A 17629-nucleotide genomic window follows, 5' to 3' on the forward strand; every position below is an offset into this window, starting at 1 on the left:
TATTTTGAATTACATTAAATTAAATTAAAGTAATATACAAAAACACACACTGTAAGGCATCTGATGAGTTCCTTAACCTTTTCAAAATATATAGTCTGCATTGATGTCAGTAGGAAAATATAGGGTCTCATTGCCTGGGTATGGATTCATGCATTTCATGGCAATTAGGTCGTATTTCCATTTGTGACTGGAAAAAAAGAACAATCTATGAGTCAAGGTAAAGGTGCATCTGCTGGTGCAAATTTCCAGGTCCCTCTGATGCTGTCCAGCTGTCGACGTTTAGTTTCTGATCATATCTTACTCCAGAGGCAAACGTGCCCATGTCCACCTGCAGTGGATTATGGAGAGGCGTTACAGAATTTCAGCTCTTATGTAATGTCAAAGATACCGTGACTCAAATCAGGCCGAGGTTAATGGAAAAAGGTACCGCCAGCCACTGCTAAAAAAGACAAGTCTCTATGCATACTGAAATGTAAGGATGGAATTTTTTTTTTCCCATTTAGAGTTTGAAACCATTTAGAGTTTTTGTTTCTGTGCCTCTTAGTTTTCAAACAGAAAAGAAGGGATGTATATCAGTCCATATTCAGGCTACTTAATATATTCAGAACATATTAAAGCTAAATTTACTCAAGTTAATTTAATAAATTATTGCAAATGAGTTTTGTCTCATTTCAGTGGACACCAGGTGCCTCTCATGTCCAGTGCAATAAAGTGCAGGCACAATGAGGCACGTGTTTATTTCCATACTCCGACAGGTTCCAGGGGAAGAGAACACCAAGCACAGACGAAGTGACTGCACACAGACATAAATCAGACGACCAACGATGGGTTGTATCACAGAGCAGGGAGGAGGAAATAGTGAAACCCTCTCTGAACATACAGCATCTGATATATTACCTTTGACTCTGTGGAAGAGGTATCAGTTCCCCCAAGCAAGCAAAAAGCAAAGCTCCTGAATTGGTACTGTGTATTTAGCCAACAGATCATATAATGTGGAACAGTCGGAAAGATAACTGAAGACGTCATAGTAATGTCTGTTTTGCTTTGTTGCGTCTTCACAGACATCTGGCCCTGTCAAAGACTTTGATTACTTTTCCCTGAGGATAAATGTGTCTCTACCTGCCTTGTGTAAACAAAAAGTATAGTAACCTTCAATAAACTAAAATATTAAATGTGACATCAAACATGCCTGCAGTTTTCTGTATTCTTCCCTATCTGAACTCATAGCTTCTTGGAAGCTGGCTGGTGATAACGTATACTATGAGTCATTTTCCTGTCTCAATCCAGTGATGTTCTAATTCTTACCACAACAGTGGAATCAGTTTTCTGGCAGCAGGTTTGACTGTAACATGTACTCACTCAGTCATTGTCATTTCATGTTTGCTGCGGTCGCCCAGGAAACAGTCCACATAGCTCCATCGAAGATATTGCAAGCCAGGAGTCTGTCCTGTCTCCCCACAGAGGTGAAAGCGGTGAAGAAGATACCTGTCTCTCTATTTCTTCCCTGTGGCATCAATGACAGGCCAGTTGTTACGAATCCACACCATAGAAGGGCATTAAAGAGACAGCCAGATATCTTGGGGAAAATAGTTCCACAATTGTGTTCAAATTTCTGAATGAAAGAGAGGAAAAAGTACAAAAAAAAAAGAACATGTTTGAATTTTTGTTGGCACTCACATACCTTAAATATAAAGAGTTTACCCAAGTCAGTTCATTAAAGTGAGATTTATTTTTTGCTAATTAATGCAAGTTGTGATATTCAAGTGTCTGTAAAGATTTATTGCAAATCAGAGTTCCAGTTGGAGAACCGCTTTCACCATTCCTCCAGAGAGAACCCCATTTGCACTCAGGCTTAATTGCTCCTTTCTCTGCTCTCATTAAATATTAAGAATCTCATAACAACTGTGCTTCCTAGCGCTCCAGAGTCAATGCCAGGTGCAGTGAAAATAAGCGATAGGCTTCAATGTTCCATTCTTTCACTACCAAGAGTAGCTTTTTGTTCCATTGCTTTTTTCCATTGCATGTCGGGAGAGTGGCTGGAAAACTCTATGTGACGTAAATGACAGAAAGTTTCAAACATAAGAGCATGATAAGAGCGCGTCGTTCCAGCCAAATTGAATGTAAGCTGATTTGAGAGCGCCGTGGCATCAAGTGAAGCCCACGTCAGCATACCCCCCCCCCCCCCCCCACATACTTCCTTAAACAGAACACTTGTAGGTAGACATGTTGATGTCATTAAAAATTGTATCCACACATCCATTACAAAAAGGGCAATTTATAAAGCTTCATTATCTTTTAGCCAGACCCAGTCAAATACAAAAATCTGTTACATTGTGAGGGGTAATTACCAGTAAAAATGTTACCAATGCCCATCCCTCTGTATCAGGGTGTTTAATCTGCCATTCCATTTCTCCGTGCTTTCCTGTCCTGGCCAATTTTCACTCTGGAACAAACACTCCCGTGTCCCATCACATAAATACAGTTCTGGAGGCTTCTAAGTCTGTGACCTTGGTTAACACATGGACACATAGAGCAGTCTCTACGGCAACAGCCACAGAACTCTAGGTGTTTATATCTCCAAACTCTCCTTTCTCAGACGGTTTTGAAATGCTGTAATTCTGGTATGGATTGTAGACTGTGTTTTACAGTGTTTATAATTGGTATATGACATGAATGGTATAGATGGATGTTTATCTTCAGTTCTGTTGAAGGTGTGTGTCATCTTGAGTTAGTGAGTTCTCAGAATCATGCCACCCTCCTCTTCATGTATTACTGAAATGGTGAGCAAAGTTAAGGAAATAATGTTGGGGAGGTGGATCCGGTATTACATCAAGGAATACTGTGGACGAGAAAGGGAGGCGAGACTTTCAGTGACTAGACATGACCTAAGAAACCCACTGGATGAGTCAAACTTCACGCCATAAAAAAGATGATGTCTTGGAGTTAGCATGATGACACCATACTTGACCTGTTGCTTTTTTTGGCATCTTTAAGGTGAGAATCCAAGAAGAAACTTTCAAAAAAGAAACCGATTTTTAAAAACTGACATGATCCCAGGAAGTCCATTAGAATCGCCCCCTCAGCGTGGGAGACTCCACTCCAGGAGCTGCTGGGTACCCTTTATTGAAAAAAGGAATGTCATAGCGCATCGGGATCCAACTGCTTTGACGTAAAACACCACAGCATTCCTGCGTCCTTCCAAGGATATGTTTGTTGCCGTGGAAACCAAACGCTGCTCTGGGACAGCCCATGGAGAGAATCCCAGAGTCCCTCGCAGCTGGATGGACGGAAGTGCATTCCTGACCGTCCCTCTTAAAAATGTCTCTGGAAATAAGAGAAGCCCAAAGTGCTTCATCATCCCCGTGCCTTATAAAAACATAAAAACAGACTCATCACAGCGCTTGATAAAACCTCTCTACTTATCAAGCATTCACTTTCAAAATCAAACTTTGTTGTCATAGAATTGTGTTGTTTATGTATTACTTTCTCTGCTTTTGAACAAAGAACTGTTAATTTGAGGACATTCTTGTGGTTGCACTGTTGGACAGGCTTAATGTTCTTTCCTGTTACCGAGCTGTGATAATAATCGCTGGAGTGGTTTCTTGAGCACAGCCCAAACAGCATCGCTGCTTTAAGCCACTCAGGGGTCGGACACTGCCTTCTGCACTCTGAGAGGAGAGGACAGGACAGGACAGGACAGGACGGTGGAGGGGAGGCTAGCCAAAGTGTGTTGCCAAGACTGGTCCTCCCCATCATAAATAAGAAAAAAATATCATTTGAAAAAAAGGCAAGAAAAAAAAAAACTTACCAAGGAAACCTGATGACACTACCATGTGTGTACCTCCTCTCTTGTCTCCTAAAGTTACTGAGATAGCTTTCACAGATGCCCACTCTCGCTCTCAGTCGACCCACCAGTTGTACCTGAGTTCCAACGAAAAAGTTACACGCTTGCAATATCATTCTGTATTTCAAACATTTTCAGTGATATTAACCATGCTCAGCACATTCAGGCTTTCATTCTGATTACTTCTAACCTAATTTTTATCAGCAGTTTTCATCTTCCATTCTAATGTTTATATTATGGCCCTCTTCTTTCTTTTTCTCCTTCTACTTCAAAAGACAGTAATTGAAAGGTTTATAAAAAGAGAGCTTGTAAATGAGATGTACAGCTGAGTGGAGTATCCCCTGAAAATACATCACTGGATTCAAGCTCCTCAGCTAATGCAGTTTGACTTTAGCCACTTCACTTAGGCGTATTGAGACCACAGTGAAATACTGTGAGATACATGCAGTGTGCCAAACTCCACTTTCCATTTTCAAGCTTAAGTCCGCATCTCCTTTTTTGTAAACCACGAACCGCCAAGAGTGGGGAAAAAAAAGACCTTAGAGATGAAATAGTGAGTTTCCCTTGTTGGCTGCTCAGAGGAACTGTCTCTACCTGACCGTCCCCTAAGGTAAATGTTTTGTCTACATAATACGCTGCTCAGAAAGGGCATTGATGAGACACTCACCCAAACTAAAACCAACACACACACACACACACACACACACACACACACACACACACACACACACACACACACACACACACATGCACAGAGACGGAGAGAGGGGGAGAGAAACACTATGAAGCAACTAAGGAGGTAGAGTGCAGTCTGGGTAACTCACTGCTCGACTGCACCACATCTGGACACCAATCTGCACCCTGCATTGCCAGGGACTGCTGGTGGAGTGAGGAGGCGCATGGAGAGAGAACACTGAGTTCAGATACAAACGCACACGTGAGAGAGAGAGAGAGAGAGAGAGATTAAAGGAGGTCCTTTACAATACTGAGATTTGTTTTATAACAAGAGACAGGATGGGATGAGCAACAGAGGAAATCGCATAGCAAAGTACTCCAAAAGATATAGTAATGGAAAGGAATAAGAATACGTATGAGATGAAAGACAACATGGTTAACATGAATTGGGACCTGTAGCTTGTTGTATGAGGGTCTAATTCTTTCATGAGAGATGGGATAGCCAATGACTAATGTCTTTGACACTCCCAATTCCCAATTGAAGATACAGAGGGAATAAGGGGATTCCTACAAACTCTCAAAGTAAGACTCACAGGTCATTTCACTTCAGTCATACGCCGTCTTACACTTGGCTGGTGCTGAGTGTGTATGACACTCTGGCACACTGGAGATTATCCAGACAGCGCTACACTGCTGGTTAAGAAAGCCTGCATTGGCTCCATCATAATTTCGGGGTTGTAAAGCTAGTGTAAGTAACAGGAGTAATCAGTCCTCACTGTGTTGTTATGGTGTGTTGTTCATTTCAAGGATATGGCCAAACAAAGCAGTGCATCAGAACATTTTTTAACAATTACGTCAAGAAACAAATTGTTTTGCACTGGTCCAGGGTGCCATAATTCAATATTCTTTTTACATAACTTCAACTGTTGTTCCCACTTGAATTGGGTATGTAGACTAAATATCCATGACTTAGGCTTGGACTATGTTGTCAACATAATAGTTAGAAGCAGATTCATGGATCACAGACTTGGCGTGGGAGTCCAAGTGGGAGTCTTAAAAATGTGAAGAAATACTGACCCCTGGTGAAAAAACGAGAACACTTCCCAATCCAACAAAGAAGTGTGATCAAATGCAATGATAAATAAACTGTCACTTTTATTGTTATCTCTAATGGGTGGTAAGCCTCGCATACCCTACTGACCTACTGGAATTTGTAATTGAAAGTTTACAATAACACTCTGACCCTAATTAAGTACAGCATTATGCTTTTATAAACATTACTCATTGCTGAATAAAACTCAGCATCACCCAAAATGTCCTTGAGGCCCAGAATGACTTAGCAACGTATGATCAAAACATATGTAAACAAATGCTCATCGTGTGGAATTGCACCTGCTGGGTGGGGCAATGAGTAACCTGTTGCCACAAGCAATTGTTGCACCTGACATCACCCTTTCCTCTCCTTGATACCCTCACGTAATGCCCAGGTACCACCGTAGACAAGCACTTGTTTAGCCTCAGATGGCAACCTCAGCCTTAGATAAACATGTAGCTTGTGAGGTAATATTATTTAATAGAGGATTTCTCACATAGCCATAGAGCCACTGAGGGTCTGTCAGTCTGTCAGTGATCTGGCTGAAGGCTTTGGCAGCCTCTCAGATGCCTTGTAGATAAAGAAAAAAACATGCATCATCTGTGGATCTTTCATCTGACAATGTAGATCAAAACTGGCATAGACTGAAGTGATGCCATTCATGTACCCATGTCAAATACTGCGCTGTGTTTTCAATTGATGCATTCGAGACAGAACGCTAATGAAATCGCAGTTACATTTGGGCATACAGACAGAAGTAAGAGAAGCCAAATGTAGTGACACAAATTGGCTACAAAATCTATTTCCTAATTTAATTTCAATGTCATTTTGACATTTTGTGTTTGCCCTCGTAACAACAACCAGAGAACTGGCAGAAGAACTGATAGATAAAGTTGCTTGGCTGCTTGGCTGCCTACTTGATGAAAGGTCAAACCTTGTTTGAGGAAGTGATAATGGTCTCTGAAGGAAATGCCTCTACAGTGGACCAGCGAACTGCAGAGACATTGGAGCATTGCCAGAAAGGGTAATATTTCCAGAAGGATGCTTTGAAGTGGCTTACCAGCCTGAGACACCATGTCCTCTAGGTGTCAGTCTTAATGTCTGGAAGCCGTTCAGTCGGGTGAAGGAAATGTGATGGCTCTGACATCAAGAGAGTCATTTGTATAATCTTTTATTGATGAGACATTCATATATCTGTACACAGGCTCTTTGTAAGGTTAATGAATTGTACCTGGTTTGCTCATTAAAAAGGTATCAGGATGTTAAGGATCAAATATCATTTCCCCTACATTTGTAATTATATGGACGTCCATAATCCCAGAAGGACAAAAGGTGCCTTTGTTTCCATGAGTACTGTATATGCTATTGATGAGACAACCATATATAAAATAGTTCAATATTAATATATAACCGAGACATAACTAAATAAATGATTTCATTCAGTTTCATCTTTCACTTTATTTTTTTTATGTTTAATACACTTTGATCTCCTCTGCCACCTCAAAGCCTCTGACATTTAATTCACAGATTCTTTGTTTGAGGAGAAATGTTTGAAGCTCGAATTGACAGACAAGACAAAGATGTCATGGAAGAAACCTGTCTCAAGGTCTGTTTCCTCCCACTTCAGACACATATTTCCATGAGAAATCATCACCCACCAAAGAGAGATTAACAAGATCAAGGAACAATGCCTCTCCCTTTCAAGCAGCTCTGTCTAAAACAGTCATCTCTGTCCACATGTCACAATCTGAATCACTCCACCAATCTTTTGTAATATGTACAGTATAGTCAGTGTGCACCAACACATCTTTCACTCTTTCTTGTTAACTTCATCATTTATGTCTCCTTCATGCAAAAGATTTGAGTAGATGCTTCAGTACACAAGGCTGGAAGGAATAAGATGCTCTGAGTGTTCTCCTGCCAGCGTCTGTCAGACCTCAAAGGCTATCACTGGTGCTACTTGTTTCCTGTGTGCTCTGATAATGATCGTTAGAGGCCACTAAGCTAACCTGCTTCCTGTCTTTAATTAGGAGCGCTGACAGGCTCTCATCACCTGCGGCTGCGCCACAGACCACGGTCATGAAAGGCCACCTTGTGTCCGACAAAGGGAGCATAATCTGCAAAACCCTTCGCGGAAACTACTCACACCTGGGCCACCTGAGATCAAACGTGAAGGTGAACCAAATGAAAAGACACCGACATGAGGAGGATCGCTCTTGCTCTGGATTCAACCAACCGAGGGTGTATTTTGAAAATGCGATCAGTGCTTATTCTAATACATTTTCATATTTTCACAATTTTGGTATTTCTTCCTCAGTAGATATGAAACTTGCACATGCAACAGTGTCAACATGCATGTTTCAGACACAATTGTTCACACTATAATCATTAAAGTAAAAAAAAAACTGACATATATAGAGAGCATTCCTTGGGTTGTGATCCCTTGTATTTTCCTCCTGGTGAAGGAATTGCACATCAGATTTCCATGCCCTTTCTCTCAATCAAGAACAGGGAAAGGGCACCTCCATGTGGTTCTGGTTTGTTTCCCATGGGCAACAAAAGGGCACGTCTGCTAAAAACAGCAGGGACTACAACAACCCTAAAAACACGCCCCAACCTTAGGATAACTATGCTTTACCATATCTCACAGAGGAATGCAACCTGTGACATTTAATAAACACAATTAAAACTCAGAGATATCGCTGCTACGATGCAGAACATTGCATATATTATGCCTTACTGTGAGCCTTAATTTTAAGGTATAGCTATTTTATTTAGTCAATTTAACAGATTACGTACATCATGACACTTGGCACTTTCAAGAGCTTGTCCTATTATATAATATATATATAAATTTGATATTGAAGAATACTGGTCGTTTTTATATAATATCCTACATCACTTGATCCGTTCCTTCCTCCCATGGAAGAGTGACACATTTACATAAAAAACACTTGCATTAGAGACCTCCACACATTAAGTAAAACGGTGCTAGGTGACACATTTTGTTTACCCTCACCCAGGTTGTCCCTTCCTGACAAAAGGTCCTGAGGCTAATTAGTATAGCCCACACCTTACATTACCCAAAACCATCCCTCCAAACTTGTCATTTTGGAATAAACGGATTTCTTCGTCAGTTGGCTTCAACAAGTCTTTGCCTACTCCATCTACATCCAGCTAACTTGAGTTGAATCAAGACATATAGCTTTGGCGTTTCATCAGGGGTTCGCCATAGAAACAACAGACTGTTTTAATATATGTAAATATTTTTGGAAAATTTTTCTTATTTATAAACTTGCTATACTGTAACCATCAGGCTGTTTCATTGCATGTCTTCTTTCTCAGTTTATATGCAACTTTTAACTTAAAACTTCTGAATAAAGTACAGATTCGGAAAAGGCAGCTCTCCAAAAACTCTTTGATACTTCTGCATAACAAAGGCTACAAATTTGTTGATTTAGTAAAAAAAAATTTTAAAAAAAAAAACACTTCACCCTAACCCCTAAAAAAAACCACATAAAATTCCATTTGTACATGGCATGTCCAGTGTAATGACAAACTGTGTAGTTTTTATTGGATTATGTATTCATAGGTTTAATTGGCGTATTCATAGAGAGATTGGCAATGGTTAAACCAGTCAAGCAGTTTCTTTCCTCCTAAGAAGTGTATAAACACAAAATGCATTAAGCCTGAGACAAAGTCAAACCAGAGATGGAATACAACTTAAGCGTTTTTCCTCCTGGTGAATGGCTTAAGGACACAGACGATGTAATGGGAAACACACTCTGGCCCAACAGAAGTTGGAATGTAACGTATGTATTACATTACAGCACACTGATAAACACAAGGATTTAAAATGTATATTAACAAAGACAAGACTACAAAGTAACAACTATGAAATATTATCTATTGTACTTTCAAAATGATTGTAATAATCATTGGCTCATCCATTGAAAATGTACAGAGATATAACCCTTTAGAATTAGGCTACTTGTTTTAAGAGTGTGTGTGCGTGTGCCTTGGATGGGTCCGCATAGACTTATCGATGTACTGTAATTAAGTGACCTGTCATTTATAATGTTACAGGTGACAGGCATTCAGGCAAAGGGCACATCACTCTATTCCATTACCAAATGGTTCAACTGGAGATGACAAACGTTCACAGACATGCGCTGAATAATATGGGATCTTCATTCGGTTTTATTCATACATTATCTTCAACGGCCAAGAGTAACCAACAGCGTGGACCTGCATTAGAGTTCTTGAGATGCTCAAAATCACGTTCAATGTGCACCCTTCTGGACCATTTGCGAGAAGCGATTCGTGATTGTGAGAGTAGTGTCGATGAAACGCTCCACGCAGCTCTCAAGACAGGTCTCTGTTCGTGAATCCAGCTTTGAACTGGGTTTGTCCATACACTTGTCCCAGCATACGTCAGTAAAATTGTGCACCTGAGAAATACACAAACAGCATTTGTTGTACAAGGGTAAGAGAAGAAACACATTTCTGATTAAAGGTCATATGCTTTGTGTATCCGTAATTAGGTTAACCAATGTTACCTGGGCTTGAAATTGTGCTTTCTGTTGTTCTATGGCTATCATTCGCTGAAGCTCTGCACTTCCTGCATTGTCCGATGCACCAGCAGATGACAAACCGTAATCAGAGCTAAAATCTGCCATTCTTAATACTGTAAAATGTTTTGACTCAGGATCCTCCAACAGTTGACTGATGCGTGGACGAAAGTCAGTCGATGTCGGTGGTGCCTGTTTTCCCGGGTCCTTCCAGTGTTAATGTCGCAAGCATGATTAAATGGTTGATTTAGGTGTCTGAGCTGCCATGATTCAATGTTCATCTAAGTGAGATATAAATATTAAGTTACACTAACAGTGCTATGAACTATACTTAATTAGGTCATACAGGGAATTTAAATGTATCGAATGGTGGCTACATTGAATACATTATTTAGTAAAATCATTCGCACAGTTATAAATATCGTAAGCCTATAAGGACTTTGCTATTGTGTATATCATTGCTAATATTTCCAGTTTCTTACTGCCAATGACGTTCTTGATCATAGCTAATCCAGGTTGTGTTTTTGGAAGCAGATCATTTGGAGACGGTCTCTGGCATTATGTTATTCATCTGTTTTGAGACCGTGCAACGTCATATAAGTGCGACAGTTGTTTAAAAAAAGGCTCTGCTGAAAAAATGCGACTTCCACTACACTAGATGGCAGTATTTCAGTATTTTATTTTCCTCGTCATGGAGCCTTTTGAGTAAAACACCCCGGTAGATACACCAGTCGCAGTGGTTGCTGACCTTGTCCCACTGAGATGGCGAGTTTCGTCAGGTTAAGTTCTGTGTGTCATCGAGGTGTTAAACGTAAGATGATGTTTACAAACATGCTCTTTCATGTTAGTGTAGAATTTCGCGTTTTGGGTCGCTGTGAGTGAAATCAGTACCATAAGGAAGCGTGCCTCAGTTGTGCAACTTCTGTGCAACCCCTGAAGCAATGCCTACACAGACAACTAATTTGGCCATAACTAAGTTACGATCTGATGTTCAGATGTTAATTGTTCCTATCTTTTTCGTTTTGCAGCTCTCTTTGCAAGGAACACTTTCTTACCTCGAGAATTGTTGGCCTGTCGGACGTTACGTGAGAAGGATTGTATACAGTCTTCAGTTCAGATCCATGCTTCATCATCATCATCACATTCGGGTGAGAAATATGTTTCTCAGTGTATTAGTTTGTTGACGTCAATAGGGCACCTTTTCATTTCTCCGTTTTTAATAATTCAACAGAGAGACGTGATAAGCTATTACAATTTAAAATGAGTCAATTATTTTAAAATAATAATATTTTGTGATAGGGTCTCCGAAGGATGTGGTTTGTGTGTGTGTGTGGTTAAAGTAGTCAGAGGACATTTTCACCTCTGTGGGATTTGCAAATGAAAAGGAGCGATTTCTTGACAACTTGCTAGAAATTGCTCTTTATCAGCAGTCACTGGTAGTCTTATATGCCTGGAAAAGGCCATGTCCCCGCTATATATATATGTGTGTATGCAGTTTTTATCAGCTCAGTATGTACAGTGTCTTGTACAGTGGCGATTTTAGCCACTTTGAAATTTCTGGTGGGGCAATTTTGTATGACGTCACGTCACCGTCACAAAAATAGAGGTAGCTGATTATCATAAGCAGTAGGCCTATATTGACCAGTAAGATATGCTATGGGCTGCATTTTGAGTGCCAGCAGGGAGCAGAAATCCTATTTCAAATACATGTCACATGCTTCAGCGCTCAGCGCGACACAAAGATGTTGCCTATAATACAGCATTAAAGTAAAATGATTGCAACAAAGTAAAAAGATTAGACAGACACATAGCTCAAATAACTTGCATTATTTATTAAGCTTGTGGCACACCTGTGGCATACAATATGAAGCGAAAGGCACAACGGAAACAAATAACAGCAACAAAACATGCTGCTAAATGAACAAAACTTTGTAAAAAGACGATGTCCTTGCAGATTGCATTGATGCATCCATCAGCTCCAAAAAAAAAGTTTGACTCACCGAATCGTAGTGTCTTTTCAGCCTGGTGTTGCCCTCGCACATCGTCTCAAAACTTACTTAAAATGCCTGGGTTTACTGAGTCGGCTGACTCGTGACCACGCAGGCCCAGTTCGCACTTCCCACAGAGCTTTATGCACGATATCAGCCTCCCCAGTACATAACGATTTTCCTCCGTCTGTTTGTTGTGCTCTAAAATGTTCCGCTGATATGCACTATCTAGCTGTACCATGATGTTGATCCGCCCCAATAGTCCCAATTTCAGGACGCAATTGATATGGGTTTTACAGCTTTCGTGTTTCACTGTTCTTTCTGCCAAATGCTTCAGTTATTTGAATCCATCCGTTGACCAAACTGAGTCAGCATTAGTACCAATTCCAAAAAAGAAGGCATGGAAAACAGAACAGCAGTGCCCCTAATGTAGAAGCGCCACTGGTCTTGTATAACATAGCTGACTCGTAACGCTATTTGAGTACTGAGATGGTGTTTGAGTCATCAATCCAAAGAAAAGGATAAAGTGCGTTCTTCTGCCTGTTAACATTAGCTGCAGGCTCCAAGGCAGCTTCCATGCACTGGACAGGTGAGAGGATGGTGAGTGTGCTTCTGCTGAGCATGGCACCTGCTGCCTACCTGTACCCAGGACCAGCAGTGGACTATGCTGTGGCTGCGGCGCTCACTCTTCATGGGCACTGGTAAGGCAAACAATACTCCAAGCCAGTTCATATGTTTGCAACATTTCAGTGTTGGCATTGATTATCCGTACTCATTTGCAGTTTTTTGTTTTCTGATCATTGTGTACACCTCTCTCAGTGTAATTCAAATGTTGTGTGTGTGTGTGTGTGTGTGAGGAGTACTACCAGCAGTATTTTAAAAGAAATGTCCGTATGAACACAGATGTATCAAGTCAAACCACCCAGCTCAAATGTACACATCATACCTTAGGAATATGAAAAAACAAACAAAGTTGGAATGTTCATTGGCAAAATTGTGTGTGTCCAGTAGGCCCAGGACTTGTTTATAATGTCCTCCTGCCAGATAGAAACATACATGCATTTGAATAAATTGACCCTGCTGGAGAATATGCTGTTCCTCATTAATGAAATTTACTTAGCTACATAAAGACTTTTAGCTTTAAAATGCGGAATAAATGTGACTCTTTCCTTTGTGACTTACTCTTTCTCTATGTGGATACTTGTTTGCAGGGGGATTGGCCAGGTCCTAACAGACTATGTTCATGGCGAGGCAAAAATTAAGCTTGCCAATGCCAGTTTATATACTTTATCTATGGTCACCTTCGCTGGGCTCTGCTATTTCAACTACAAGGACGTGGGCATCTGTAAAGCCATCGCCATGCTGTGGAGCATCTAGAATGCTGTAAGCCAGAAGTGAGTGATGACTGTGTTGTCCCTCTCTCTCTGGAATCAGAAAGATTTCAGCCAGTGTAATACACAACTTGTCAAGTCATGTTTTTTTTCTGTCAGAAGGTAATTTGGTGAACTGTAATTTTTCCATGTTTGCTTGTTTCATGACTATGCATTATAGGGCATCTAATTTATTGTTAAATATGTTGTATCTATATTGTAAATGTCAGGCGAGATAAGGCGTTTTCTTATCTTTTGTTATTGTCTTGCACAAACAATTTCTTTGTCTCAGAACACATGGCTTTACGGTTGTACCTTTCAGTGTAGTCTAAAATAGGACAAGCAAGCAATTGGGTTTAATATTTCCAAATTGCAAAGCATTCCAATATATTGCATGCCTTCCTTTGTCCACTTACACACAAAGGTGGTGGGACGTGTACTTAAGTCAGAGATGAAAGTGTCTTCCTGATGATACCTCATTAATTCGTGAAGGGAATATGGAAATTATTTTATTTATCCTTTTACATTGTCCACAAGGGCAGCATTTATTTGAGGAGCTTGCTGGAAGAAAATATGAAACAACTCCAATAAAAGTATGCACTCAAAATGGACTTTCCACTTTTTATTGGTTTTGCACATAACAATTACTTCAATGAGCTTGGCTATTCACTAGTTACTGTTCCGTTAAACCGTTTACAATTTGAAGTACAACCCCAAATCAGAAAAAGTTGGGACGGTATGGAAAATGCAAATAAAAAAAGAAAGCAGTGATTTTATAAATTTACCTTGACTTGTATTTCATTGCAGACAGTATGAACACAAGATATTTCATGTTTTGTCAGGTCAACTTCATTTGATTTGTAAATATATTATATACATATTCCTGCCATTCAGGCCTGCAACATATTCCAAAAAAAAGTTGGGAGGGGGGCCATTTAGGGGTAGTAATAAGGTCGAATAATTAAATAATGATGTGATTTGAAACAAGTGATGTCAACAGGTCATTGTCAGAAGAAACTTCAGAAAATGTTTGAGAATGAGGCCCAATGGAAGAAGAATTTAAGAAGGAATTTCTTCTGAACTGAACTGATTTAGGATTTAGGAACAAATTTGGCATTCATGAAAGTTTTCTCATCTGGGATTTGTTCTGAACTTCAGAAGACTTTCAGAACGCGAAATAGCAGTCGTAAATCGGCCAGAGTTTTCTCAAATGCGATTCCACAAAAAAACCACAAGATGCCCCTCTGGGCCGCTCCATGTTAGAAGTGTTAAGGGCTGAATTTGTGAGAAATCGTTGGTGATTGCGTTCACATCAACTCTACAGACATCCTCGGATTAAAATAATTATAATAATAATAAATACGAGAATATTTGTATCATTAACAATTACGTTTCACATTTATAGTCATGATTCTACGAGGCATCGTGATGTCCTAAAATAAATGAATGCAGTACACGAACACTGCAAATGTAAGTGAATAATAAATAAGCACTAAACTCAATCACGTTGATATAGCCGTAGTGGAATAGAATGGACACATATACATCCTGCAACAGTACCTCTACCTCTGCACCGGTGAAGTTAGATTTGCGTTTACTCGACCAGTGCTCGCTTTCCGCTTTGACATGACTCGCTTTCGACTTGCTTTCGTGTGGATTCGGTCAATTCCGACTGCACACGTCACTACGGTTGCGTGCCCTTATAAGGAGCTGGCGGGGCGTGTATGTATACAAATCCAGGTGCACGAGAACGCGCTTTCAATTTAAGAAACCTCTTCCGGGGGACCTAAGAAGACTTCGGCTGCGTAAGAACACATTTTCAGGCGTTCATGAATCTGGCGGAGATCTTTTTCTTACGTTGGTTTTCCGAAGTCCTTAAGAAACATTTCAGAAGAAACTGAAAAATGTTCAAGAATGAGGCCCAATGTTTCTCAAAGAAAGATAGGAAGGGATTTGGATATTTTACCCTCCACGGTGCATAACATAATTAAAAGATTCAAGGAATCTGGAGGAATTTCAGTGCGTAAAGGGCAAGGGTGCAAGCCTAAAAACTGAATAACCGTGATCTCCGATCCCTCAGACGGCACTGCATCAAGAACCGTCATTCATCTATAAGTGATATAACCACATGGGCTCAGGATTACTTTGGCAAACCTTTGTCAAGCACTACAATACGTAGTTACATCCACAAATGCCAGTTAAAACTTTACTGTGCCAAAAGGAAGCCTTATGTTAACCGTGTCCAGAAGTGCCGTCGACTTCTCTGGGCTCAGAGGCATTCAAGTGGTGCGTGCGCATTACCACAGACAACCCATAAACTTGCGTTGATAACGGAGAAAACATTTACATGTTTTTTATAGACAGAAATTACATAGCATAAGGTGTCACACAGTATTTGTAACAAATTCAATGTTGATCACAGTTGCATTACGCTAGCAACTCTCTGTCAGTCAGATGTCCGAGAAAAGTAACAAGGCAAGTCCTTCTTTAACTATGAACCCTCCGCGCTGGCTGCATTGACTATAGTTATGCCCCTGGCGCACATGCATATTTTATAACACAGCGCAGGTACACTCAATTAAAGCCAACAGCAAATTAACAAAATACACCTCTTTCAACCACAAATAAGAGATACATAACAGCGACTTCCAGCAGAGGCTCTGGCTTAGGGGTCCCTGAGCTCATGGGCCCCTGGGCCTGGTAGGCCCATTTGGTAATCCATCCCTGGCTATATGCACCTCGAAATGGCAAACCTATCTCGGTCACGGTTTTCACGGGGGGGGGGGGGGGGGGTAGTCGGTAGCAATCTACAATACAATTATATACTTCTCTTACATAAACTATAGAAACTATTAAAAAAAAAATTTAAATTAATAATTTCTTATTTTCTTTGGTATTTATGTAATATACAGATATGCAATGATGGGTAATATGTATTTTGTTGTCCAATGTCAAGTCTCTACTTGATCATGTGACGAGACGATACGATATAGCTAGTTTAGGCGCAAAATCTGAACGTCAACACCGACAAGCTGACTGAGCTGAATTTCACTACATGTTCATGTATGTAGCGCTTAAACTTGAGCACAGCCAGAGGCACAGCACAACTGCAAGCCGAACGATGCCTTTCAAACATAAAAGTGGTGATGCATGATATGTGTCGTGTCTAAAATACACACACACTTAAGCAGGAGTCGAACAGCAGATGGTGAATTCTTTAAGCAGGGTTTATTGAAGATCTTAAACCACAATAAGAGAAAGTTCTAGAATGTTTCTGTCTCTCTAGCGTCGCGCCCTACCATTTAAACCTCTTCTTCTGACACTCCCACTTCAGCTTTGACTGGCTGACCCTGTATCCAATCACATCATTAACCCCTAACCTGACTCCATCCAATCAGAAAGCTTAAAATGTGTATCATGACCCATCCTCTACCCGGTGGGCCAAACCCCTTTTCTAACATCGTGTTTTAGAGTGTAATTATCTGACCTTCCTTCTGAATCATATTAAAATATCCCACATATGCTTTTTCAATGGACAGGATAGCCAGCCCATTCAGCCTCTCCTGCCCCATGCTGCCCCTCAGGTAGGTCTTAATGAGTTTCAATTTGGAAAAGGATCACTCGGCTGTTGCCCTGTCACAGATGTCAGAAACAATAGCAGCACAGTGCACACCACCAAAGGTGGATATTATGTAATCCACAATCAACATCTTGGCAAGTTGGGAGACTCAGGACTGCTGAGTAATCTCTGCTCTGAAACAGGCCCTGAATGTTATGAGTTGTGCAGGAAACGTTATTGCTATGTCCCTGTTGTAGTGGTCAGACAGACGTTTTGCCTTGTCACATTATAGCTCATCATCACCTACGGGCTGATGACCACTACAACAGGGACATAGCAGCAATAACGTTTCCTGCACAACTGCTATCATTCAGTGTTAATTTCGGAGTCAGGTCGCCGCCGAGCGCCTGTTTGATACATGTGTTTTTCAGATGTGGGTAAAGCTGATGTGTGTGCCGCCGTACCAAATCATGCCTTTCATCAGTGTCAGCACTTTGGCCGTCTGTTTACGTTACCGCGTGTCAGAGCG

The 17629-nt window shown here is 40.6% G+C and overlaps 2 protein-coding genes across 2 annotated transcripts; one reads left to right on the forward strand and one right to left on the reverse strand.

Annotated features, from left to right (window-relative positions):
- Positions 1 to 9143: 9143 nt before the first annotated feature.
- timm8b (translocase of inner mitochondrial membrane 8 homolog B (yeast)) lies at positions 9144 to 10464 on the reverse strand. The gene is made up of 2 exons (XM_012834810.3): positions 10172 to 10464; positions 9144 to 10063 (listed from the first exon to the last, which is right to left on the reverse strand). Exons 1-2 carry the CDS (start codon positions 10289 to 10291, stop codon positions 9896 to 9898), a joined length of 288 nt encoding a protein of 95 aa, XP_012690264.1. The 5' UTR covers positions 10292 to 10464; the 3' UTR covers positions 9144 to 9895.
- A 394-nt stretch (positions 10465 to 10858) lies between these two features.
- On the forward strand, positions 10859 to 14148 carry sdhda (succinate dehydrogenase complex, subunit D, integral membrane protein a). Its single transcript, XM_012834809.3, has 4 exons — positions 10859 to 10994; positions 11212 to 11331; positions 12725 to 12872; positions 13383 to 14148. The coding sequence occupies exons 1-4, from the start codon at positions 10946 to 10948 to the stop codon at positions 13546 to 13548; spliced, it is 483 nt and encodes a 160-aa protein (XP_012690263.1). The 5' UTR covers positions 10859 to 10945; the 3' UTR covers positions 13549 to 14148.
- The last annotated feature ends 3481 nt before the right edge of the window (positions 14149 to 17629 follow it).

This window comes from Clupea harengus, chromosome 8, assembly GCF_900700415.2.
Source record: "Clupea harengus chromosome 8, Ch_v2.0.2, whole genome shotgun sequence".
NCBI classification, from domain to species: domain Eukaryota; kingdom Metazoa; phylum Chordata; class Actinopteri; order Clupeiformes; family Clupeidae; genus Clupea; species Clupea harengus.